At 36.7% G+C, this 27,142-nt stretch overlaps 3 protein-coding genes, 1 long non-coding RNA gene and 1 pseudogene across 6 annotated transcripts in view; 3 read left to right on the forward strand and 2 right to left on the reverse strand.

Annotated features, from left to right (window-relative positions):
• Positions 1 to 725: 725 nt before the first annotated feature.
• On the reverse strand, positions 726 to 9,411 carry LOC103327964 (uncharacterized). The gene is made up of 20 exons (XM_008233705.3): positions 8,039 to 9,411; positions 7,270 to 7,473; positions 6,432 to 6,536; positions 6,256 to 6,321; positions 6,004 to 6,168; positions 5,451 to 5,525; positions 5,211 to 5,365; positions 4,656 to 4,791; positions 4,507 to 4,576; positions 4,270 to 4,397; positions 4,130 to 4,186; positions 3,426 to 3,611; positions 3,206 to 3,298; positions 2,912 to 2,997; positions 2,762 to 2,828; positions 2,603 to 2,669; positions 2,384 to 2,520; positions 2,013 to 2,104; positions 1,824 to 1,890; positions 726 to 1,374 (listed from the first exon to the last, which is right to left on the reverse strand). The coding sequence occupies exons 1-20, from the start codon at positions 9,263 to 9,265 to the stop codon at positions 1,210 to 1,212; spliced, it is 3,348 nt and encodes a 1,115-aa protein (XP_008231927.2). The 5' UTR covers positions 9,266 to 9,411; the 3' UTR covers positions 726 to 1,209.
• A 1,783-nt stretch (positions 9,412 to 11,194) lies between these two features.
• LOC103337415 (peptidyl-tRNA hydrolase, mitochondrial) lies at positions 11,195 to 14,043 on the forward strand. The gene is given in 9 exon segments (XM_089052810.1): positions 11,195 to 11,552; positions 11,817 to 12,011; positions 12,130 to 12,214; positions 12,289 to 12,356; positions 12,667 to 12,717; positions 12,818 to 12,891; positions 13,336 to 13,397; positions 13,480 to 13,556; positions 13,662 to 14,043. Coding segments are annotated over 8 exon segments (660 nt in total). The 5' UTR covers positions 11,195 to 11,552; positions 11,817 to 11,903; the 3' UTR covers positions 13,797 to 14,043.
• A 2,184-nt stretch (positions 14,044 to 16,227) lies between these two features.
• Positions 16,228 to 23,235, reverse strand: LOC148921264 (uncharacterized). 2 transcript variants are annotated; one of them, XR_016127155.1, is made up of 4 exons: positions 22,947 to 23,235; positions 20,632 to 20,777; positions 17,195 to 17,968; positions 16,228 to 16,966 (listed from the first exon to the last, which is right to left on the reverse strand). It is a non-coding gene; the product is annotated as an uncharacterized LOC148921264 (long non-coding RNA). The 2 variants fall into 2 exon arrangements; XR_016127153.1 differs by having other exon boundaries at positions 16,927 to 17,031.
• LOC148921265 (uncharacterized) lies at positions 16,376 to 18,257 on the forward strand (annotated as a pseudogene). The gene is made up of 2 exons (XR_016127149.1): positions 16,376 to 16,977; positions 17,125 to 18,257. The product of XR_016127149.1 is annotated as an uncharacterized LOC148921265 (transcript).
• A 1,077-nt stretch (positions 23,236 to 24,312) lies between the features above and the next one.
• Positions 24,313 to 27,142, forward strand: part of LOC148921266 (phosphatidylinositol N-acetylglucosaminyltransferase subunit A-like) — an 8,047-nt gene continuing 5,217 nt past the window's right edge. Inside the window, exons 1-3 of the mRNA XM_089048480.1 lie at positions 24,313 to 24,955; positions 25,264 to 25,398; positions 25,842 to 26,403. Of these exons, the coding sequence (XP_088904606.1) occupies positions 25,282 to 25,398; positions 25,842 to 26,403 (679 nt within the window). The 5' untranslated portion in view covers positions 24,313 to 24,955; positions 25,264 to 25,281. The remainder of the gene's footprint in view (positions 24,956 to 25,263; positions 25,399 to 25,841; positions 26,404 to 27,142) is intronic.

Raw genomic sequence — 27,142 nt, forward strand, 5'->3', positions numbered from 1 at the left:
GCATGGTTAGAAGTAGTAGGGCAGAGGGCGGGAGTAGTTGTCGTCACTCCTCACCACCACTTGGTCAACGGAACCAGGAAGCAAAATTCGTGAGAGCACGAAGGCATGACACATGGCGTAATAGAAAGGGAAACGACAGCTCGCATTGGATTTGTATACAAAGAATTTGATGGGAATCTCATTGTGCACGCTGTGTTTGGTGGAATCTTTCTTTTGACATTACACACCAAACACTTGCTGCATTGCGTTAACAAACACGCTGCAGCCTACAATACAAATTAAACATGTATTCATAAAAAGATAAAAACCCAAAAAACAAACACAGAATAAATTGAGTTCAAACCAATTCTTAAGAATATTAAGTTAATTTAATTGAGATAGTCCAGTTCAAACCGAGTCATCCAACAAGGATGAAGTTGAAATGAGGATGACACTCAACTTCATCGTTTGCGTCCAACAGAAGCATTTTGCATCAAGTTAAAACGAGTTGAACCAACCAATAAAGTTTACCCCGCAACTCATTTTCTCATTTTGCATTCTTGCTTAAAGTAGTGGAATCAGAAAATATGATAATTTTTGGGTGATCCTAAATTATGTGTATGTAATGTAACAGAAACTTCGATTTACTCTGCGCAATCAAATCAAAGAAGAGCTTGATTCTTCACAAACACACTCAGAATTATTAGTGTCATTGCAATTAAAAAAAAGGATCCAACACAATAGCATACCATAAGCCAATTTATTGCCTTTTGGGATCAAGATTGCAAACATATTGAAAGAATTGCCATCGAAAGTTTAGTCAACGGATTCTCATAATGGAGGCGTAGGAAACACCAAAACACAAGACCAAAACTGATACAAGAATTTTCTCACCAACCACCCTCAGAACCTTAGGCACCACCAAAAACCAGAAAGAACAAGCGCACAAACCACAATTACCTGCCTTTCTTTCTTCTTTTGGACTCAAAATTGCACTAATAATTAACACTTGACACTTGCATATACACATCCTACAAAAAAGGGTCTGATTGAACAGATCGCCATGATGACTTCCACGTTTAATCAGATGCTGGCTCGCTGTAAAACTTTACGCAAAAATGACTGATGGGTACCATCTTATGGAAAAGAATTGGTGACAAATGCAACTAACACACACGACAGGGACGGTGTATCTGAAAGCAGCAATATGCACACTGCAAGGCCAACATACTACGAGGAGAGGATAGATTGCAGTGCAAGCTGTTGCTGGGGTTGTAAGGAGGACCAAGTGGAGGCCAAGGTAGCTGGTGGCAAAGTCTGCTGAAGCTGCCGTAATAGATTTATCATCCGGCTTGCAGTTTGTTCTGTTGCTAAATCCTTGCCAGCACAAAGAACCTACAGGAACAATCATACCCCTCAGAGGAAATATTCAGGGAAGCTTGAAGATGTATTACATTGAATGAATCTGCATTTAATGATGCCATCTTATTGCGCAAATATATTGTTTTGCAGGTTGTTACAATTATCAGCAAGACGAGAAAAATAAAGCAATTAGATTTGGGTTCCACTTGTTAGTTAATCAGTCCCCAATCTTGCCACATGAATATTGCTTAATTAACCAAGATGTACATCTTTTTACCTACACCACATGATAAATGATGTACCCATAATTGGTCATGTCAACAACAATCACTAATAAAATATACGTATTCAAATAAACTGATGGAATAGAATACTAAGCTATGCATTATTGAGAAAACAAGAATTTGAATATCATGATCTTCGGCCACTGGGAAAAACTATACTAAGCTTAAGAGTGCAAAAATATTTTATAGATCACAAACCTCGGCAAACACTGCGACAATTTTGGAAAGATACTGATTGTTGGGACCCAAAAGTTCCCTGTCAGACCTGTAGATGGATTACAACGGTGCACCTCTATAAATTTTCTTGGTAATGGTATTCCAAAGCTTAAAGATATGAAAAGACAAGTAATAGGAGATGGCACAATTAAAACAAAATTGAAGCTCTACCTTTCTACCATAGAACACAGCTGATCATGAACAACTTTGGCTTCAATCAAGTCACCTTTAATCGGTAAACAGTTCAACCATGCAGGAATAACCTACCAAATGCCAGAAAATTGACAACCATAGAGCAAAGAAATTAAAGATTAACAGACCAATAAAAGCAAGATACCAATAAATTTAAAAAGAAAAAGATGCCAAGCTATAATAGAACAGTAGTATTACAAAAGTTATTAGGGTACATTGTATGCGCTACAGTAGTACATAAACTTATTCTGGTAACTCATTCAGTACTTTTGTACGTATGTTCCTTCACCACATCAAGGACAAAACTTCTGATAAATCTATTTATGACTAAATCAAATAAATGGAAGTACCTGAGCTGCATCAATACTGTCACGATGAAATTGACATATTTTTCCTAGAGCAGAAACGGCATTATCATATGCCATTAGGTTTTCCGGTTGCACGGCATTAGGATGCTGAATCACAACATTTAGCCTCGAAAGAGCCTCTGGATAAAGCCACTAGAAAGTGTTACCTATAATAAGCATACAGAAATAATCCAACTATTTAAGATATGCAGGCAGAATTACCGCCAATAAGAGGTTTAATTACTGTCCCGCCAAACTCTGAACAGACACCAAGTCCATATACAGCTGCCTGAAAAGGAAAGGAAAGGAAAATAAAAGAATCACATAACAATTATGAGAAAAAGCAACCTGACACATTAGAACAGTTTGGTGAGATCAGACCTGTCTAACATCAGGGTTATCGTCATTGCAAGCCTCCAATAGAAAAGGAAGAAATGTGTCGTAATATCTGATCCAAACACATCAGAACAAATATGAGTTCACAATAATAAGAATTATTTCAACCAAACAATTCTAACAGAACAAGCTTACTTTACAGCTGCCTCGCGACACTGCTCTGCAACATCATCAAAGATGCATATTGCAATCCTTCTCTCTTCAGGTGTTTTATCCTTGGCCTGCGTTTAGGACCCAAAATGATTAATATAATAAGAAATTAACTAAAAAGGTTGAAAAACAAAACCAAGCAACACAAAATAATAAGTTAGGCAATTGTACGAATGAGCATGCTGGTCCCTCAAAATGACAATTAGAGGGAGTGAACAAGTTAACTCTTCAAGCTCGAACCTGAAAAAAAAAATAGTGCTTCCTTGAGACAGAACTTACCCACATAGGTGTCAGATATGATGATAGCTCGTCAAAGAAAGGCAAGAAAGAGGCTTTAAACGTTTTGATCAAAGTTCCCAAGATCTCTCCCACCTGGTACCAGAAAATAGTGTTTAAAATAACCACGACAAAAATATCCTCAATATACAAACAACGGCCCCACAAACAAACATCAGTATTATTGATGTGCTACTGAGGGATTGTATTTGGAAAAACTTACTTGATCAAAAACTTCTTCCTCTTGTTCATTTTCCTCTTTAATGAGCTCCCCTTCCTCAGCATCAAAATCTTCGGCTTTGGTCCTTTCTGCTCTTTCTCTTTTTCTACTTGAACTGGCGGTTATCACCAGCTTTATCTCCTCCACAATGGATCTGACCTGGCTTTCATCTAAAAGTGGTCCAGATATCTGAAAGAAAGGATACAAAGCAAGCACGAATGGATACATACTCAAGAAATAAGGCACAATATAAGATGGATTCATACTCAAATAAAATTTTATTCCGAAACAGTTGGGTGACTACATGAATCTTCCATGCAAACAAAAATAATAGAGTAACCATATAGTATCATACAGCAGTGACTGCCACCAACACAAAGTTAAGGTCCAAAATCTTAATGACAGATTTAATTATTAAAGTTCTTGCAAATCAAACCATTTTTTTTTTTCATTTGAAAAGAAAATAAATTAAGAATAACAGTAGCAAAACAGGGCAAGGAGGTATCCATCATCCAATTACATTGTGGATGCGTCGTCTATTTGTACCCAGCAAGAAGTAAATTGACAACGTTGTTCCAGAGTACTAGGGAAAAAAAATACCAATTCCATAACTACTGAAAATGTGAATTCATGCAGACTAAGTGCAAAAACTTAAACAAACCAAGCCATAAAAGAAGTTTACTAAATTTGTTAAAAATATGGCCGACCTGTAAGCATTCATTTAATGCGTCCAATATATTTGCACATATTTCTGTATCAGGTTCCTGCATACAAATTGCACTCACATCAGGAAAAATTTATATCATTACACCCCTGATCGAGGCTTAATTGACAAACAATAAACTACCTTGTGTAATGCTTCCACCAGAGCTGGGACAATGTAGTCAGACAATTGCTTTATATAGGTTTCATTACGACCTTGAGCTTGCCCTTTCTCTATAGCTAATTTTGCAGAAAGCAGTAGCTCCGGCATTGCTAGAAACAAAAAGATGATCTTTCTTAATCAATAAATGAAACAAACCTCCAACAACATGTGAAGAGGAATGGGAAAACAAGAATATCTAATATTAAAAACCAATACTACCTGAAACAGCCGCCTTCCTAACCTCTTCATGGAAATAAAATTTAAGAAGTGGAACCAAAGTTGGGGCAACCTACACAAAAATATGACCTTTTTAAGTATCATATGAGAGAAAGCCAGGCAAGAAAAAGACAAGACCCGCTATGAAAGACCTGATCAATCCACGGAAAGAATCCTTCTTTCAACTCATCAGCATAGCAACACAGCATATTACAAGCTGTAGCTTTTTCCTCCAGGACACTAGTCTTGATTCCAATCCGTTTATCCCCAAGGGTAATTGTTTCCATACTGTAATAGAAAAGGAAACTTTTAGCAAGACAGCAAGTACCACCCTGCAGCAATAACAACACTACTGCTAGTTCATAATATCTTATGCACTCCCTTACCAAAACTACACCTCACACACTTTCAACTACGAAATTGGGAATTTACACAGATAACCATCAAGAGTTTAAGCATATAAAAATGTTGATATGGATGTGAAAGCCATTATGGTTACCCATGCACACTAGTTTTTGGGGCATGCAGATAATGGTGTAAATGTGGTGAAAGACCATAGGAGTCTACACTAGATCCAGCTTTCAGTAACCCTTAGGAAGGATACCAAGAAATAGGTAGTGATGGCACATTCAAGCACACTATGCATGCGTGTTCGTACTTTTCTTACATAAAGGGCAAAAGGTTATTTATAAAAAAAAATATTGTACCTTTCATCATCAGAGTCATCAATATCACTATTGTCATCTGCAGATGTAATGGTTACATCTGGCTTAAGTTGAGCAGACAGAAGCAAAGGAGGCATTACAACACTCATGTAGGGGAGGAAATCTTGTCCTAAACACTTGCAAAGTCTAGCCCATGCCTACAGCATTGTAGATGAATTTTTATTGCAAATAATAAGTTGGTATTAGAGCAATTTGTGTGCAATTTATGGGATAAGAGCATACTTGTAGCATGTAACTTGTAGTTGGATCATCTGTCTCCATTTGAGATCCTTGCAAAGCCATCAGCACTTCCATGACCTTTAGAGAAAATAGTAAGGATCAGTCTGTACTCATAAGCCTCAGTATATCAGTACATAAATTAGCTGACTTCAAACACACGAACAAGAAATTGGCAGCATTGCTCTAACATATTTCTTAGATTAGTAAAATGACAGCAGCATTTTAACAGGTTAAAATACTCAATTTTTTTATTTCTCTTTCAAGAAATAGAAAAGAGCTTAATCATATTACTTGAATATTGTAGAGTGCACAAGAGAAAGGAAAAGTTAACTTCTGACGAAATCAAATTTAAATTCAGGGGGAAAGTTAGGAAATGAATCAAAATAGCAAATTATAAATTTGATATGGATAAGCAGCTAAATAAATAAATAATTGAAGTAGTCCAAACTCTTGCGTCCGTCCAACAGCCATTAATATGCAAGATACATGAATACAAATTCTAAAAGGAGGATGCTCCAATACAGGGAAAGGTGGTTTCAAATATATAATGTCTTACCTGCTTAGCATCATCCCTGAATTTATCCTTTCCAACAGCCATACCAACCAAACTAATGCACTCCATAGATTTGGCGCGAAGCATACGATTAGATTTATCAGTTGCATTCATCAAGATAGCTTTTAGGTAAGGCATAACTGCATCATAGTATTTTTGGAAATGCTCCTACACATCCAATTACCATCAGATTGAATCATCCACACAAAAACAAAACAAAAATCAACTAGAATAGTATATTATATAGAACAATACCTGAGATGAATCAGCAACTGATGCCAAAGCAGTCAAGGCTCCCTCTTGCACCATTTGTTTCCCATTCTGAACAAGACATAAAAATTTAGACACGAGTAAAACAAATATTAGTACCACGAATGTGGTAACATATATAAATATACACATGCATAAATATACTTGTAAGAAGCACTTACCTGCAGAAGTACTAGCAATTTGCTCACTACTCCATCCAAATAAGGTGTTAAAATATCCGGAGTACAATTCTCGCTGAAGTTGAGCACTGCTGAAGCAGCATGTGCCTGCAGATATCAAATTACAAAAAGAAAGCAATGAATAGATAATCTTGCCTGTGCAATAATGACCCTGACAACAAGCTGAATAAAGGGCATGCCAGCATATTCAATATCCTCCAGGGCCAGCACCCTTGTTTACAAATTGAGGATATAAAGCAACTCAAACAGAGGCTAGTTTGCAAGTGTGGAAACCAACGGTATCTCACCAAACTAAAGCTCATCGCAATTTGTTTTCTAACGTACTTTGTAATAACTTTCAAAAGGGCCATACTTCCAAATAAATGAGACTACAATCAACCAGAAATATGCATTCATGCATGTATGACTTCCCAGCAGGTAAAATACTCATTCTCCTGCCCCAATAAACAGGACAAACAGCAATGGACTAAATAAATTAGGGCTCTCCTCAAGTAATGTGAGATGACCTAACTGCTTGAAATATTGATTTAAGCAACCTTATACAAATCATAATGCTCTACAGTGCCCAACTTGTAAAGCATCGTTAAGATGAGAAACTGCTTGTCAATATTCGTTTCATGGTCACCTGGGAATAAATGCACTTATGTTTTGTTTTTGTTTTTTTCACTTTTCAAGTAGTTATAGTTATAGTGCACCTTATTTGTAGGTTAAAGATGAAATTAGCTTGGAAAGAAAAAAAATCCTTCACCAGTCAAACATTGAAACTGAATACCAATCAATTATTCAGAAATAAGACCAAATGCCGTATCCGGGAACTAACCTGAACACGAGGGTTCTGAAAATCATCCATAGCTGCAGCCAATGCTGGGAGCACCTGCTGATGATATTGAACTTGCAGATCTGGGCCCAAATCCGTAGACAACTGCCCAATTGCATTAATAGCTGCCCACCTTACACGAGGATGTGGATCTTGAAATGAGTTCAAGACCATTGCCACCACTTGCTCTAAATTTTTAATCATTACCTGCAACAAAAATAAAAAGGAACAGAATACCATTAACAATAATGTAAACGGCAATTCATTTTAGCTAGAAGAAAGAGAATCTGTACAAAAGTACTCTGGGGATGAACTTTTCTTATAGTTGATGATATAGAACTTTTTTTCCTTTGGTAGTATTGATGATATAGAACTGAGACTGACCCCTTGAAAACTGCATCAAGAGTAGTGATATGCAAGCTTGTATGTGCAAACATTTTACATAATAATTGTCTTATATCTGCCATGAAAACTTTTCATTCATACTTGGTAAGTGTGGATGTGATAATCAAACCGGATAAACATGAGTAATTTGATCCTAGATGACTGTCTCTCATTACATCTCTATCTTGTCAGCTACTCATGTTCACACAACAGTGTCTTCAACGCAAGTCAAAAACCTCGGGCCTCTTATTACCATATCTCAAATTCTACACTCCAACAGAAAAAGCATGCAAGCATTCCATATGTGATTAATTGTGGAGCATCTAAGTGGTTGGAGCAACAACTATCCCTAGTATAATATAATAACAATTATGATAACAATCGATACCTTAGCGCAACCTTCAGCAATCTGAGCTAGTGCAATCAACGCAGCATGGTGCTTCTGCCACTCGGGGGCAGCCAAATATGCCGGCAACTGCTCGGAAGCGACTGGAACAATGGTATTCCCACCCAGGGATATAGCAAGCCGATCCAAACACTCCTGCCCCACACTGTAATTACTGGTCTCACCCGCTTCCTCATCTTCTGTCTCTGCTGTATTCCATGCGGGATCGTCCTGGATATCCAAAAGCATACTCATCAAAATAGCGAACAATCGGCTTATAAACTGCGGCAACTTCCTCATCATCCCAGGCGCGCGCTCTCTGGCCTCGGCGAGCGTGATGACGAACTCAATGGCCAAGTGCCTGGTCCCTTCTTCCAACGACTCAGCCTCGGCAATCTGCAGCATAGACCCGACCACCTCCACAATCTGCCGCCTGAGGAACCTGGGCTCGGTCCCGGCCAATTCAATCAACAACTCGAGAGCCTCCTGCGCTGTGGCCTCGTTCCCGTTGTTCAAAGCCTCCATCAGCGTCCTCATCATCGCCGGCAACAGGTCCTGAAACCTATCCCTATCAGCAGAGCTCGTCAAACACTGGATGAAATTGATGACGGCGTTCAAGGCCGCGATCTTCACTTCGGCGCTTGACGAGTTTCCCAAACTATGCAAGAACACGGCGTGCAATTCCTTTATATGCGGCACCAAGGTGTCGCCGATGTACTGCGAGAGCTGCGCGAATATCAAAAACGCCGATTCTTGAAGCTTGGGAGAATTGGAGGAGACGCATTGGAACATGAAAGGCAAGAGCTCGGGCCAGGCGTTATCAGGCAAAATCCCGGAGGCGAGCTCGGAAATGGTGTCGCAGAGCTTCTTGGATATGGATTTGGTGTCCTCGCGCTGAATACAGGTCAAGAGAATGGTTTTGAGATTGGATTGGGTGGCGGGGGAGAGGCGGGGCCAGAGGTACGAGTCGTCGCGAGTGAGCTGCTTGCGGAGGAGAATGGCGGACATGGCTCGAGCCTCAGGGGCGGGAGAGAACTGGAGGAGGTGGGCGAGTTTGAGGGAGAGAGAGTCGGGATCGGTCTGCTTGCAGAGGTTGAAGAGGAGCTCGGCTTGGGATCGCTGCTCGTTGGAGGAGGACATGAGGTGGGAGATTAGGGTTTGGAAAGGGGCCGGGTCGGGGCCGAGAATCGTCGCCAGTTGGGCATGCTGTAGCTGAGTCGAGTCGGCCATTGCTGCAACAAACAACCACACCACTCAGTTACGGTTTTAGGGCTTTTTGAGGCTTTTGGCTGCGGATGAGTATGTGAGAGAGCCTGCAAAGGTGGCTGGCGCTCTCTCTCTCTCTCCTCTCACTTCACTATAGTTTTGATTTTTGGGGTTTTTTGGGAGAAAGGGTGCGGTGCGCTAAAAGTAGGAGTGGGTGTAGAGGAGTGGGGCTCCTAATTAGGGAAAAGCAAGCGCAAAGACTTTGATTATCCAATGGATCATTAGCTGTATGTCTTATTTGTGGGTCACTCATCAATCATGATTTATTTAAATTATTTTCTATCCAAATATATTTTTGGAGGGAATTTTATCTTTCGTGACGATGCAATTCTATTTTTAATTTCTGTTCCGAATACCCGTGCCAATTATTAAATTTAATTTGTAAACCAAACCCAACCTTTACACAAAGCACAAAGCTCCTAATGTTAATTTTTAATTCTTTCTTTCCTTTTAAATTATTATTATTATTCTAGACATTTGCTTCTATTTATTTGGTTACTTTGGAAGACATGCCATTTTCTAAATTTTCCCTTTTTATTTGTATGTCATTTTAATTTTTCCCTCACTGTGGGTTTGGATAAGGGAAATAAACTTTGAATTTTGACAAAAATTAGATTTTCTAAATTGATATGAACCAATTTCCGTATTTGGATAAAAAAAAACATAAAAATTTAGAAATTCCACTTGGTAAAAAACACATAATTTAGTGGTCATAAATCTCAACTTTAAATTCTATCTAAAAAGTATTCATTTCTAAAATTACAAAAGATATTGAGTTTTTAAAAAAAGATAACTTTACAAATAAAAGTTAAATTCTATATTTAAATTTGTTACCTTACCCAAACAAGAAACTTTACAGATTCTAGAACATTAATTTCCGTTATTTTAGATTTCATCATTTATAAATTCCTTTGTACTTATCCAAAAGCACTATTAAAGATTTAAACATAATTGAATGTATCGTAAATTGAAAATAGATTTATAATTATGGGTGGTTGTGGTTGAGTTTGGATTGATTCCACTCTCAAACCACAATCAAACTAATTAATGATTAAGTGGTGTGGTTTAGTTCAGTTTTGAGCTCAAATCAATAGAAAACCAACCCAACCACGGTTGGACAAATTGGTTTGAGAAGTTTTACAGTTTAGGTCTTTATTTATTTTTATTTTTTTGCCAAAGTTATTAAGGTGATAATGGTTTCTCACACACATCAATGTGTCATAAATGTTCAAACTCGAAGTTATTGGATCTACAAGTCAAAACCATTTTCATTTTCCATAACATCCATTTACACAAATTTCAAATCTAATAATCATGTGAACCAAACACAATAAATTTTATATATACTTGAAAGTTTAAACAAACGCATCAAATAATTTTCATATCTTATAATCTTATGAAGTCAAAATCATCGACCTAAACAATCTTAACAATGTTAAGCACATAAAAATGCAACTTTGAATTCACTAGTCTAATGTCTAAATATATAACATTTAAAATTCCATATAAACAACAAAGTAACAATCTAATTATATTAAAGCTTGATATCTATCTATGTGTTAAATGAAACATAATAATGTGATAACGAATAAAAAGATGTAAAATGCCACGAAATAATAGAATTAACATAGACAATTCGGCTTGCTTAAGATGGTTTTCATATAGGCCAAACCAAATCAAACTAAACTAACTATGACCCGATTTGATTCAATTCGGTCCAAAATTACACTTTGTTCAGTGTTAAAACAAATTAAATTGGTTAGATTGGTTTGGTTTGACCGGGTTTTTGCCCACATCTATCTATGGCCAAGTAATAGTAGAAAAATTTCATATAGACCTATCAAATGGACCGGACCCAATGAGTCCTCGATGTTTGGGGCATGGGTCATTTTGACCCGCAAGGTAGTCGGGCCAATACTCATTTCCCAATTCATTCCTCTCATGGTCAGAGTGTCCACGGCTGTTTGGGTAATGGGTTAAGTCTGATCGTCCCGATATTCTTTCTTACGGCCAACACCAGAGGAAGGAGCAGCTGCAATGAAACTGCCGGAGCTCGCCGTCTGAAGTACATGCAAGTGCCGTAGGCTAGTGGGCAGGGAGAACAAGACGACTGCGTTTAGGCCTTCAGCAACCGTGTCTTTTGTAGCCTCTCAAAAATAACCAGCGCCATCGTGGTTGCTCGTTGGAGCACCCAAAGTTTCCAAAGCCGTAGCTGGCGCCTTCTCTTTCACTCACTTACTGGTTATTTGAGGTAACAAGCTCAAATTTGGCAAGTATGGAATTCCAGTAAACAACATTTTCTTTTGAGAAAAATCGATTATTTCTTTTGGATTCTGTGATAGGGCTCTTGGGTTTGGCTTTGCTTCTTTTGGGTCCTCATTCAATTTTTTGACATACCATTTCAGTGCATTGCAAATTGTATTGCACATTTCTCCGTTGGAGACAGTTTAAGACCGCACACACTATATACATTTTGAATGCACTCTAGTTGTTTGTAAAAAGTTGTGAATGGCAGGTGCGCTGCAGACTTTGGAGTTCACTTGTCGGTGAATTATGGTACTGTGAGGCCTAGTCCGACGCACCGAGGAGGACAAGGAGGAAGATGCTTAATAGGTTGGGTAGGCGTTACTTTTGCACTGCTGCTCCACACCCGTGGCTATTTGTGGGTTTGGGCAATCCCGGCGATAAGTACAAAGGAACTAGGCACAATGTACTATACCATACCATTCATTTAGAGACCACACTTTGAACTTTCTTGTTTTGTTCTTCTTCTTTTTTGTTTTATGAACAAGTTTCAAATTATCTCCTTTCCTTTTGGTTTGAAGCAGGTGGGGTTTGAGATGATTGATGTTTTTGCTAATTCTCAGGGAATTGAAATGAGCACGGTGCATTGCAAAGCTATCTTTGGGCAAGGCATGTAAATATTTGCATACTTTTCTTTGGTTGTTATTTTTGTTTGTGAAGTTCATGGAACTTTGGTATGCCAGGTTTCGTGGGTGAAGTTCCCGTTTTTCTCGCAAAGCCTCAAACTTACATGAATTTGAGTGGTGAATCTGTAAGTGACTGATATATTTCCTGTTAACATCTGATGGAATTTTGTTTTCAAAAAAGGTTATTCCTTAATCTAGTATTTTCTTTTTATGTTTATTACTTCTGTATAACTGGGAATGGGAGTTAATCTTCTATGAAAACAGATGTGATATTTGTACTCTGTATTCCATTCCATTCCTTCTAGCACACTTATAAATTTATATTTCTTTCTGATGTTTAACTGATTCAGTTTTGTATGTTAGAGCTATTGATACTACTGATTATGTTAGAGAAAGAATATAACAGTGTGTTCTCTTTATTCAACTGATCTGCAGACAGGACCACTTGCTGCTTATTATAAGCTACCTCTCAATCGTGTGCTAGTGGTACTTCCATTCTCCCATTTTTAAGTTTTTATTACTTATAGCATCTGTGTTTTAAAAAAAAATATCTTTATTGTATTTGTTTATTTATTCTTGTTTGTAGTTCCACGATGACATGAACTTACCATGTGGGGTACTTCGTCTTCACCCAAATGGAGGTCATGGATGCCACAATGGGTATGATCAAAATATTCTACTGTGATATTTAAGCAGATATACTTCTAAAGTTCAAAATGGTTAAGTAATGTTGGAAATGTTTTGTCAAACTGTTAGAACCTACTTAAACCCAGGTGTTTACAACAGTTAATTGAGTAGCTGATTAGTGGCATGCTTTATCACGAGGAGGTAATTATATAGGATATATACATTAGAATGGCTCTTGTGACCTAGTAAGACCATCACTATTTCGTCTCATAAGAGTAAGGACCATGGCTATTGTGGTGTTGCTTGAGTTCTTCTTGCCAAATTCCAATCCTCTGAGTAGTGAGTAGTACTGAATAGTGTTTAATTTTGTCCTCTCTTGAAAGGCCTTTCAATTTTGCTTCCCCCGCCCCTTGTTTCAAACTTAAGGAGCATATGTGGAATATCATTACCTATCTTTTGAAGCTATTAATTATTCAGGGTGAAGAGTGTAATGTATCACTTTCGTGGGAACAGAGAATTTCCTCGCTAAGAATCGGTTAGTTTGAATGTTCACATTTTTGTATTTTTGTTGCTGTTATGATATCTTTTGCAGTGCTAGAAATATGATGAATTCCTTGTTAGGTATCGGAAGGCCTCCTGGTCAAATGGATCCCAAAGCATTCTTGCTCCAGAAATTTAATGCAATGGCTCAAGGACGAGTAAGTATATGGTTGTTTTGTATATTGGGTCCTGCATTTGATGGAATTGGATATTCATTTGGTGTTTTGAAGTTTTGAATGATGCTTTGGGCTTTATGATGTTAGATTGATGCTGCTTTACAAGAGGGAGTTGATATATTGAAGGTGCTGTTATCTAAAGGCTGGGCAGAGAGTGCGAGACGCTTCAACTCAGAGCAAAAATACAAGCATATGAGATTAGAGACTACAATTGTAACATGAATTTGTAAATGAGTATACATATATATGATTTGATTTTTAGGACCAGTCTATCTTTCTGCTTCAAGTTTCATTTCGTGAATGAAGAAGGTAGAGAGAGAGAGAGAGAGAGAGAGAGAGAGAGAGAGAGAGAGACTCATCATATCTCAAAAGTTTTGTTTTGCATTGACTGGACTCAATTGTCTACATGACTGGAGGTTCGCATCTCCTGGTTTATCGTTAAAACAGCAAAAATCCAATTCGCTTTAAAGCGGAGGCTGGAGAGTGCCTCATTCTAATTTGTTATTGATTTTATGTCCGATAAAAACATTTAAAAAAAGAGAGAAATGATGACTGACTGCCCAAAAAAGAGAGAAAAATAGTGGCCGAGTGCTCTGTGGGCCCAATCTTCAGCCATCCTCGCTGTCTCTTGCGGCTTCACTTTATGACCAAAGACCTCCACACGCATTCAAGGAAGGTGGACTCAAACTCTCCCCTACAAACACTCAACTCAAAGGCGGCATTCTTTTCACAGTAACTTTTACCATATCCACAGCTATTTTCCAGAAAATTGAACTTAAAAAATAGAATTCTAAGATTCTTCTTTATATACAAGAAATATTGTGAGAGGAGAGTTTAATTTATTTGTAGGATCTTGAATGTATAAATAAATTAGGGGTGACATTTTAGATCGAAAAACTGCAAAAATCAACCGACATTATACCGCATTGGAACTGCAATAACTAAAAACAGACTGAAAATTGTGGTTTTAGAAACCGAATAGCAATTGTGGTTGTGGTATGTGATTTTGGCAACTCGTGGTTATCGCAAACCGCAAATATATTTTTCAAAAAATTGCATTTTAGTAGTTAGATGTTGTGTTTTAATTTGGTTGAGTTTAATCTATTATTAATATGTTTTTATGTTGTTGCTTTTGTGTTGTGTTGTGTTATAGATGGAGTCTAGCCACTCTAACACATCTAATGCCTCTAATCCCCCAAACACAAACTGATACACTCGGAACACAACATCTACTCTAACTCATAAAGAAGGGTTTCATCTTATAATAAAATTCACTCGCAACCACCTACACTTGAGTTCTCCTTTTGGTTTGTAACTTTAATTAACTTTAAATTGAGTTTTTTTAATGTTGTGAATGCTTGAAAAGTTGAGGTTGAGGTTGTGAATTTATATATGTTTGAGAAGTTGAGGTTGTGAATTTATTTCTTTAGGCTGTAAATTTATATGCATGAGAAGTTGAGGTTGTAAATTTATTTCTTTAGGTTGTAAATTTATATATGCATGAGAAGTTGAAGTTGTAAATTTATTTCTTTAGGTTGTAAATTTATATATGCTTGAGGAGTTGAAGTTGTGAATTTATTTCTTTAGGTTGTAAATTTATATATGCTTAAAAAGTTAAGGTTGTGAATTTATTTCTTTAGGTGTAAATTTATATAGGCTTGAGAAGTTGAGGTTGTGAATTTATTTCTTTAGGTTGTTAATTTATATTTTTTGGTTAAAGTACGCTTGAACTCAAAAAGTTTCAAAAGAAGCATCAAACCTAGGCTTAAAAGTATGGAAGATTGAATTTTTATGACACAAAAATATCACACTTAAAGATCTAAAATTGTCTAATTTAGTCCCAAAATATTCAAATCGGTTTAAACCGTTAATTCATGGTAACCAACCATTGCGGTTTCAAAAATTATTTTACCACAAATAGTCGGTCGGTTTGCGGTTCGGGAAAAAATTGGAGGTTACCGAACCGCAATCACCCCTAAAATAAATTATCTTAACCACTTTAGCTACAAGTTCCTTTATTATAAAATAAATCTTTTAAAAATAAAAAAAATATACTCATAAAAAAGTTTATTAAATACGTTGGATTCATTTTATGGCAGACTTATTTACCTTAAAAAATAGAGTAAAAACAACCTTATTGATAATTTCAAAAATAAAAATAAAATCAACACAAAACTAAAGAAGAAAATAGGATTTGTAGAGTTCATATTAAACCCATGTATATACACTTGCTCACTAAAGCATGAATTCCACTGGTATGAAAGTAAAATCATTAGAGCATCTCCAACCGATATGTCAAAAGTGCCACATAGACATTTAACGGTTAGAAATAACATCTCACATCACTCCAACCGAATTGTTAAAGCTGATGTGGAATGAAAGCTAGAAGTTCAGCTGTTATTTTTGACATTCCAAAAGCAAGATGTCAAATGAATATTTTATTATTTTTTTAAAGACAGCTAGTTGTAACTTTCATTTATTATTTTCCTTTTTTATTTTTTTTTTATCTTAAATGATTTGACTGTTATAATAATTATTTATTTGACATATAAAAGGAAAGAAAAACTGTAGAATGTCAAATCGCACATCAGCCATCAAATTTAAATTTGATGTTTGATATTTGACATTTCTCTTGGAGATGCTCTTGGGGCACTAAAATAAAGCAGAGAAGAGTGAACTATTGGTCGTGATGTCCAGGCAGTTGAAAGGCGCGTGAGGAGTTATCAGTTCGTGATCAGCATATTACACCATACCCCTGAAATCTGTCTGGACTCGCATCCCACACCCATCCTCCTCTCTCAATGCCAACAAACTTTTTAAAAAAAAAAATACAAAAATTAAATCTACACAAGAAGAAGGGCAGAGAAAGAAGATCAGAACAACTATTGCTAGCTACCCAATTACCATCTTCTTCCATCCCCAGAGATTTCCAAGATATCACTTGCCGACGGCATTTGAGTGCTTTAGCCTTACCCTACTCACTCAGAAGAAGTCGAGGCAGCTTTGCTTCAATAATGAGAAACCCATCGTCATCGTCATCGTCATCGTCGTCAAAAGCGGCGGCAGCAGCAGCAGCTGCAGCGACAGCAATCACCAACGAAAATAACATCGTCGTCGTCGAGCAAGGCGGCGGGGACCAGTGGTGGGAGCAAGACACCGTGTTGTATCAAGGTGGGTTTGAAGAGAGGGCCGTGGACGCCCGAAGAGGACGAGCTCTTGTCCAATTACATCAATAAAGAAGGTGAGGGCCGATGGCGGACCCTACCCAAGAGGGCGGGGCTGCTCCGCTGCGGCAAGAGCTGCCTCCGCTGGATGAACTACCTCCGCCCTTCTGTCAAGCGCGGCCAGATCGCCCCGACGAAGAAGATCTCATCCTTCGCCTCCATCGCCTCCTGGGCAACCGGTATACATATATATACATATATATATATATATATGCCCATCATCATCATCCATTCTACACACATATGTATAATTACTTATTGATTTAGGTTAGGGTTTACTGTTAAGACGATGTTTGTTTGAATTAATGAATTATATGTATGTGTAGGTGGTCTTTGATAGCTGGGAGGATCCCAGGGCGTACGGACAATGAGATAAAGAACTACTGGAACACGCACCTGAGCAAGAAGCTGATCAGCCAAGGCATAGATCCCAGAACCCACAAGCCTCTAAATCCAGATATTCATTCCTCGGCTACTGTTGCTGCTGCCGACATGGACAACAACATTAACAAAGCAGCAACAGTTTCTTCTTCCAAAACCAATCGCTTCAGCTCAAACACTAACCCTAGTCCTCCTCCTACTTCTGAGCCTTCTGAGCCTCTGGCTCATCATCAGGGGGCAGCTCCCAATACTAATGGCAATAATGGGAATATCGTCACAAATATTGCCAACAAGGAAAATGGGTACCTTGTTGATGATCAGGAGCTGGGCACCATGGTCCATGGCTATGCAAACATGACGACATCTGATCACGCTTCTGCAGCGGCAATGGGAACTTTGAGCTTGAGAAGCAACGGCAGCAATCATGGAGGAGCACTACTTGGGGGGAATGAAGAGGACGATGATATGAATTGTTGCGCCGACGATGTCTTCTCTTCGTTCCTGAATTCATTAATCAACGAGGATCCATTTACTGGACAACACCATTTGCAACAACAAGTACTACTTCAGAACGGGAATAATGCACATAATGCAGCTGCTGTTGATGGTTCGGATCATCATGTTCCTCTGATTTCTAGTGGTGCTGGTGCAACTGCGCCATCCACTTTTGGCTGGGAATCTGCTGTGCTCATGTCTTCTGCTTTTATCCAAAACGATCACCACAGGGTACTCAATGATCAAACGGAGTAGTAGCCAGCTAGCCCGCCCCTGTTCAATCCATCGCATGCACTGCGCAGATTGAAACAAACACAACAGTTGCTTAATTAGTTTATTTATGGAAATTAGTTCTAGGGTTGGATCAATATCATATATATGATATGATATTTGTATGATTTTGTGTGTTATCTATTTATTCGACTAGTATGTACTTCATCCTCTCTTGATGATGATTTTGGCTTTATTTGTGGCCTTCATCAATGTACGTTCATGTTTGTATTGTTCTATATGTATTGTAAACAAGCATTAGATCGATGTTGATTAATAATATAAATATATATAAGTACTACTTTTGTGTGAATTAATTTGTTTTCATGTTTTGTAATTCACTCACATTTCTATAATTTTGTTTGTAAACTCTAATGACCCGACCATATATATACGAAGTATACTATATACTCATCTTATTCTCAGTGTAGATGGATTAATAAAAAGGGCTATAACTAAGATTACTAGTTTATATATATCCCAAGTGAATCTTGTTTTCATGCTGAAATCTAGTTAGGCTCATAATGTTTGCTATTCAAAAATATAAAAGACTACGTCTACCAAACTGGATCTTCTCAACAGATTAAGTGCTCATCGAGGTGTATACATATGTATACAATGAGTAAATGGATTACACATGCTAGCTTGAAGCCAAATAAGTTTCAACACAGAGATGTTGCATGCATGAAGATCATTCAAATTATAAACTATCACGATCACAAACTGAATCATCAGATATACTTAGCCAGAACACAAAATAGTTTTATTCACTTCCTCAGGCTCAGATATAAAACTTGACGGTGTTAGAAAATCATCAGCACCAAAAGTTTAAGATATGAGCCATACAAGAGAGAGAAGAGTTGCAAACCAACAAAGAAATTAATGAGGAATATATGAATGTGGAGGTTTCGAACTCAAGACCTCTTACACGTAGGATTTTGATACCATGTTAGACAATCAATATATCATGAAATGTTTGTATTCTTATAGAATAAGCCTACATTAATCATATCAAGCTTACAAACAGAACTGTGGTCGAAATAAACAAACGAAAGAGAATAAAAGATTGACAAATTCTTATTTGAATGTCGGATGCATGCATGGAACATTTTGGCAAACTTTCATGAGCATATATACATATGTATTATTGCTTTCTTTCTATTGATGGAAGGTGAATGATCCTTTTATCTGAACATATATAGGTACTCAAACGTACCTCATCAGAACGTAGAAGAGATTAATTCCATTAAAGGGCTTGAAGCTAAAATATCTTGTCAAATATTTATCCGTCGTAGCTTCTTATTAATTCGTCTAATCTGGTCAGTATATATATATGCATTTTGTATCTATTTTTGATTTGTAATGTGCATATATTTAGATAACATGCTTTGACATGTAGTATTAATATATCAGATGTAGATTGGTGTTAGTCTCTAATCTTGGGTTTGGAAAATAAGGTCATATACATATGTATACATTTATTCTTGTACTCAAAGAAAACTGATGCATGTATTTATGTAAATCAATGTTAGGCTATACATAGATGCCTTAATTAGTTTGCGATTACCATGTCATCGGTAGGTTTGCTTGAATAAAATTACAAATTAACTTAGACTCTATTGTGCATTTAGCTAGTAGTATAACTATAAAGGCTATATTAGCACAGTGTACATTCAAAGAAGTGCAGTTGAACATAGGTATATAGGTTAATCTGAAGGTCAGCGTATTTTGGAACTAGCATTGGCATATACTTTGAGATGCATGAGAAACACAATAACTGGACATTGTGAAATTAATCGATAGAACTGAAGAGGGAAAGGAAAATGGCATTTGGGTGGAGCTTTGGAAGAGTGAGAAGCATAATCAAGATCAACACTCTGGACTTGGTAACATATACCAGATAATTTTTTAGTTTGGTTCAAACTAACCTGACGATTACTAGCTGAAAATTGGTCATATATATACCTAAAACACACCATCTTCTATCCTTCCAAAAACAATCATTTTACGTTTGGTGCCTATAGGATTAGATTGAATTGGATTATTTACAAGATTATCGAAGAGTAAGAAACTTAAGGATTTTTCATTTTGTGAGGATTACGAGGGATAAGTTATAAGGTGTTGACATCCTACCATTTTGGAGGATTGGAAATGAATAAGTTTCTTTCATGACTAATTCATTTTATTTTGAACAAAATGTGAAAGTTGACCTTCATACCTTAAAGTCGAGTATATATAATTGGAATTATTCAATCTAATCCTATGCACTAAACATGACCTTAGTGTATAATGACAGTTAGCTTAAATTTGAGCCATTATAAGTAGTGAGTGAGGGAACGCTTGAGAGAGAGAGAGAGAGAGAGAGAGGTTTAACTGTTAATACTTTGTAAAATATTCGTAATGTTTGAACATATATGTTTGTAGAACAGCATTAATTCTTGGGTTGTTTTATGTATCTACCATTCTCCATGCACATTGTTCTTAGACTCAACTATAGTAAGAACATATGATGACGAAGAGCAAGAGTTTTTTTCATCTCAGTAAATATGCATTCAATCAAGATACACACATATGATATATGTATATATCAGTAAAGCTAGAAGCCATTCATTTAACGTACGTACGTATATGCATAGTTTGAAGCAGTAACATCCATATTAATTATGGATGAAATGAAGAAAACTTACTATGATCAGCACGACAGAGCAAGAATTAATCTGCAGTCTAATTAACTTTCAGTCTGGTACGTATGATCAGTTTGGCAATTCTTCAATCTCCAAACACAATATATGTCTGCTGACGTGACGATCGCCAGTGCTCCATCAAGAGCCTCCTGCATAAACATGCATATTCGGACGATGAAAATCAAAGAAGCAGTATATTATTATTTGCATTCTCAGCACAATTGAATTGATTCATGTTATAAGATGCCTCGCAAAACCAGCTATTATGCTCTAACTATGTCAATTTTGAAGAAAGAAATTGGATTTGAATCAATCAGATGTTGACCCAAAAAAACAAAACTCAAACCCAGATAAATAAAACAAGGTAGACAGCCTGGGCTGGTCTGGAACACCAATCTAGTTGGGCCATAAACATTTGCCAAGATAATTAGTTTAGCCCAAAATCAATTGTTGGTCGTTGTCTTTTTTCTTTCTTGGACCACAAAATTATTTAACACTCACCCGAAAGTTGGTGCTTGGTGGGGAATGCAAAGCTCCCTCCTACCTACTTTGTGGATTTTGACTAAAATTATTTGCACCTTACAAATATAGAAAATAATTCATATACCAATTATTTATTTATTTATTTATTAAAATAAAACCTATTAAGATTTAAACAAAATAGAGGACAATAATTAGTGGCATGCTTGGCTCCTTATTAAAGTATTGTTGTTGTAACTTGTAGAGCTATGTGAAGCTTTTTTTTTTAATTTTTTGTTGGTCAAACTATGAGAAGCTATTTGTTTGTTGTAATGCTATGGTTTGACCAAAATCCAAAGGCCCATATCTGACCATCCACTCAAACAACCAGTCATCTCACTCCACCAGGCGATTGGTAGATGGTTGACCATTCAGTAGGTTGTAATGCAACTTCGTTGACCCTCTACCTGCTTGTTTTTTTTCCTTTTCTTCTTCTCCTTCTCCCTATATATTATTACTATTTAAGCTTATATTCTCTTAGTTTGTCTTTCTTTCCATGACACTGATATAATATAAACACATCCTATATCCCCTTATATTTAGGGATTTCTATTAAAAATAAAAATAAAAGTTCGAAATACAATGCATAAGGGGACCTAGAAAGAGATTTCATTTTCATTTCTCAATTGACGTCTATGTCCACGAAACACAGATAAAAGCATATGACCTACTAATACTTTTTTTTGGGGGGATCAAGTATGACCTACCAATCTTAGTTGGAGCTTTTCAGTTCCTATGAATAGCCAGTACGTGGGAAAGCAATATAAAAAATTTGTTTTATTGTGCTCTCTTTCTTAATTGATCACAAAATAAAAACGCGGTTTCATGACACAAGTCACAAGCGGCTGTAATTTTAGCTAAAGGCTAATAAAGTTTCTATCATTATTAAAATTAAACAGCAGTTAGTATATACAAAAGTTGGTGTATTTTTTTTTTCTTCTTCTTTTTCCTTTTGGTTTTGTTGGGTTCAATCCAATGTATTAAAAGTCAAATGGCATCATGTGAAAGACGAAACAATAAAAATTGGAGGGCAATGTGAGGTGGGGTGGGGTGGGGTTCAAACCAGCTTTGGGAAGTTGTCTTATTGTGGGTCAGGGCATGGTACTTACATTTCAAATGCGTCCTCCAATGGGGTTGAACGAATTGAACTCACTCTTTCATGCTACTTATATATTGCTATTGTTAAACTTTGAAATATGATTAATTATATAATGAGGTGAAATATAATTTTCCTTTAAATATCGCTACTTTGAAATATGATCATCACATGATTTCTTTCAAGAATTTCTTCATTTGGATTTTATATTTACCTGGTAAGACAGAGACAAACCAAACCCTGTAATTTTCTCCCTACCTCTAAGATGCCTTGCAAATGCTAATGCAAATTAAGGAAAATAAGATAATCCCATAAGAATCCTCAAGTCTAAAACTACCAACAAACAAGAACAACGAGGGAATGTGCCCTGACAGTTTGCTTGCTCGTTTCCAAAAAATAAAAAACAAACACAGAAACAGAGGAAACAGAGTGCGCATTTGCTACAAAATTTGAGAACAAGGACATCCAAAAATCCATAATAAACTATGTATAGGAAGCCAAACAAGCAAAAGCTACCCCATGCATAAACAACTCTACTGCAAAAAATACTTGGAACATTTCACAAACTGGAACAACCGAGTTTCTTCACAAATGAAAGCAACAGACCACTTTTCTATACTCTTTTTCGTTGTAGATTCCGAAACCATTTCATTTTACCAAGAACAAAATAAAAGAAGCTGAATGAAAGTTGTTGATGGCTTACCTTAAAGCTGTTTGGTGCCTGAGTTTGAGCCTTTTCGCACAAATGCCATTGCTCCATGAGCGCACAATGATCAAATGGGGTCATGGAAATCTTACTGACTCGAAAAAAGATTAAAAATAAGGTTGAAACTTGAAAAAGGCAGAAGAAGAAACTTCATGTAGTAGAAAGCTCTTTCAATATTTTGCAGTATCTCCCACATGTTATAAGCACCCTGGGTTTTAGAGGGAAGGACACGTGCCATTCAGGTGTTGGTGGTGACAAATTGCAGCACCCAAGAACCAATGCAATGGCTGCACTGGGGCTTATAGTTGGGATGGGAGGGCTTTGTTTGTTTGGGATTGACCGGTAGATTTTGTATTGTCTGTGAGAAGATTACCGGCTGCAAACGTAAACCCCAATGAGGACCAACCAAACGTTCTAACCCACATAAAAGAGGTCAGATTTTGTTAGACAGACCAAACTTTCTAATCTCTTTTTGCTGCCAAAGAGTACTTCCCTTTCCGCATCTGCCTATCTATCAGCTCACCCTCCTCTCTCTCTCTCTCTCTCTCTCTGATTTTTTTGAAAGCACTGCTTTTTCTTGAATTTATTGGGTCATTATTATTTATTTGTACTAGGTTAGAGAACTGAGGCTTTCTCTGCAGTCTGCAATGAACTACTGGATTTGGGGATTTGAAATCAATGGAATTTAATGCAATAAACCCTACAAATTTGCAAACACTTGGGATGATTTTCAACACTTACTTTTGGATTGCATATGGTTAAGAATGGGTTAGTGGGTGGCTAATCAGCAAACAAGTGTTGATTTCATACATTTAAGGAGGAGGATATAAAAAAAAAAGTAAGCAAGAATACTTGGAGCATGCTCCAAAATGGGCTTTGCTTATAAAAAATGTTGAATATAATGTACTTGCATAAACCATAATGGAAAAGAAAGCATCATCAAGAATCAAGAATCAAGAATCATGAATCATGAATCAAGAATCAAGATGGTACATGCATATGCAATTATAAGGAAGGGAAAATGAATGAGGATATTTGGCCCCAATCAACAACCCACACTCGGATTTTATTTTTCTCAATTTATTTGGGCAAAATATAGTGAGATTGTTCAAAAAGTCAAACATAACTAAAAACAGGACATGTAACCTACCATTCTTACAACTCAACATACAATTTTGAATCCCACTCAGATCAAATTAAGGTTGATGAAACATTCAACATTCTTATGATTATGCTATACTACAAAGAATAATACACTTGCCAAAATAGTGGTTTTGTATTTCCTAGAATTTTCTTGTTGTTCAAGTACTTGATGCCAACACAAGTTGCAACAAAGTTTTTTTTTCTTTTTTTTTCAGCTATGTCAATTACAATGTGTCTCCATCAAACATTTGTATAGGTTAGAAAGCAAGCTCTTAAGTTACAAATTATAAGTCAAAACGGGTTGGTTTAGTTGGTAAGGTCCCTGCAGTGTATGTTGCTCCACCAGTATTTAAGTTCCATTGCCAACAATTCCGTATTTGGTAGATAATATGTAAATTCCTCTGTAAGTTAGAAAAGGTCTGGGGTTTGCCTTGAACCTAGGCGTCAGGTAACCTCTCCCTCCCTAAACTTTTCTGAATAAAAAAGTTATAAAAATAATCTACAAATTGATAAGCATAAACATTTTAGTATTTTACTTGGGAAAACAACTGCTGAGAGTGGAAACAAAAAATCTCTTTTTTAAATTCTTTTACACCTCAACTGGCTTAAAACAAAATTTTCTTTTATATTGCCGTGTTGTTTCCTGTAATGCAAAGCTGACATTTGGCTTAAGCTTAAGTGCTTAACTGGGAAGCCCTTTTGGCTTTAAAATTTGAATTTTCATATTTACCCATTCGCTCTCTCTCGTCGCCCCCAATTCCAATTTCTGTATCAAATTAGGGATTGCGAGTTTGATTTGCCATTTGTTAAAATTCAAATTCACCGAAGGCCTCAGCCCCAATCCAGCTCCCCTGTAATTTCAAGTAATTTGATTTCTCTCGTTCTCTCTCTCAATTCCATTTTATGTTTAAGCTCATGAGCTACAACAAATCTAATTTAATCTCCAATCAAAGCTCAGATTTTTATATATTTGAATTCCGATTTTAATGCAATGTAGGTTGTTATAGACTTCATCCTGGGTTCGGTTCATTGCATATTGCTTCAAGTGTTGTTGATTCGAATTGTTTAAAGCCTCATTACAGTTGCTCGTGACAGAAATAATTAATTTATAACAATCGGCAGGGCCTTTTTCTTATAAATATGAGTTTTTTTTTAATGAACTTAATTGCAGGCAATTAAAAATAAAGAAATGGGTGAGTGGAAAAGGCATAGAATTCTCATGGTCTCTGATTTTTCTATCCCAACTTTGGTGGTGGAGAATCACATCTATTATCTCTCACAATGCCTTCTCAAGCTTGGTCACAAGGTCAGACACACTTTCTTCCACTTTCTGGTTCAACATATGTGTTTTTGTATATGTAATTATCTAATATAACTCAAAAACAATAGTTCAATGAAACTGCTGATTTATTTATTTGTATGCTCATATTGTTTTTCCATCACAAGGATGTTGAGGCCCCCATCTAGGTAATGGGGGCATTAGATGAACCACCATTTTGGAGTAATGGAAATTTTATCATGATACATGACTTGAATGATGTGGCAGCTAAGGTGTAATGAGGAGTTTCTCTAGAGATGGGGGTGGGTGCCAGATTATATATTGCTGTATACTTGTAGTTGCTTTAATATGATTGGAACATCTGAGCTGCCAAGTGTTTTGAGATATAAAAAATGAAAATATTTCACATTTCAGCTTCCTTCGTTCTATTGGTTGTTGACTAGATGAACTTTCACTGTTTGATTGTTCAGGTGGTGGTAATGACTCATGCCTACAACAATCGTTCTGGGGTGAGATACATGACAGGCGGGTTGAAAGTGTATTATGTACCATGGAAACCGTTTCTTATGCAGAATACTTTTCCTACCTTCTATGGGACACTTCCAATAGTAAGGACTATCCTTATTCGAGAGAAAATATCCCTGGTACATGGACATCAAGCTTTCTCAACTCTTTGCCATGAGGCTTTGATGCATGCGCTCACAATGGGGTACAAGGTCATATTTACTGATCATTCACTCTATGGTTTTGCTGATGCGGGAAGTATACACATGAACAAGGTATTGCAATTTACATTGGCAGAAGTAAGTCAGGCCATTTGTGTTTCTCATACAAGCAAGGAAAACACAGTGCTACGGTCAGGTTTGCCACCAGAAAAGGTCTTTGTGATACCAAATGCTGTTGACACAGCTATGTTCAAGCCCGCACCAGAGCGCCTGAGTAGTCATGAAATTGTAATTGTTGTTATAAGTAGATTGGTTTACGGAAAGGGTGCAGATCTTCTTGAAGTCATTCCATGCCGTATACCCCAATGTGAGTTGTTTTCACATAGCATTCAATGAAAATATTACGTTTCTTATCATGTTTGCCCATTCTGTGTAATGAATTTTAATATTGGAAAGGACTTGAATGTGTGCGCCAATAATTCTGTGATTGTGTATTAAGATGATCATATATTCATCACTTGGCAGCATTACACGCAAAACAATTTTGATGTGTGAAGGCCTAACCTAAGGGGATGCTTTTGATATAAAGAAAATGTTGAGGGTGGTTTGGAGCATAACATCATTGGATGTAATAATTCTGTGATTGTATACTGAGATGATCATATATTCATCACTTGTCAGCATGACATGCAAAACAATTTTGATGTGTGAAGGCCTAACCTAAGGGGGATGCTTTTGATATAAAGAAAATGTTGAATGTGATTTGGAGCATAACATCATTGGATGTAATTATTAATATGGTTAATTAGCATTCAATCATCTCATTCAGAAATATGTGGTAAGGTTCGTTTCATTGTTGGAGGAGATGGACCGAAACGTGTGCGGTTGGAAGAGATGAGGGAAAAACATTCTCTTCAAGATCGAGTTGAGATGTTAGGTGCCGTGCAACACTCTCAAGTACGATCTGTCCTAATTACTGGCCATATATTCTTAAACAGGTACTTATGAATATCTTCTTTCATTTTATCTTTTTTAAATATCTGAAGAATAATTTTTGTAGCTACACCAACTCAGGCGAAAAAATTAAATCGTTGGGAATCTTGTAG

Source organism: Prunus mume, linkage group LG1 (genome assembly GCF_029339155.1).
Source record: "Prunus mume cultivar Tortuosa linkage group LG1, ASM2933915v1, whole genome shotgun sequence".
Classification (NCBI taxonomy): Eukaryota; Viridiplantae; Streptophyta; class Magnoliopsida; order Rosales; family Rosaceae; genus Prunus; species Prunus mume.

What these genes read in the sequence shown, in the direction of transcription:
- LOC103327964 (XM_008233705.3), bottom strand. Translation starts at nt 9,265, where the DNA reads ATGGCCGACTCGACTCAGCTACAGCATGCCCAACTGGCGACGATTCTC. An exon ending in AATTGCTAGTACTTCTGCAG is followed by an intron (nt 6,322 to 6,431) that starts GTAAGTGCTTCT and finishes TGTCTTGTTCAG; the next exon opens with AATGGGAAACAAATGGTGCA. An exon ending in CTACAAGTTACATGCTACAA is followed by an intron (nt 5,366 to 5,450) that starts GTATGCTCTTAT and finishes ACAATGCTGTAG; the next exon opens with GCATGGGCTAGACTTTGCAA.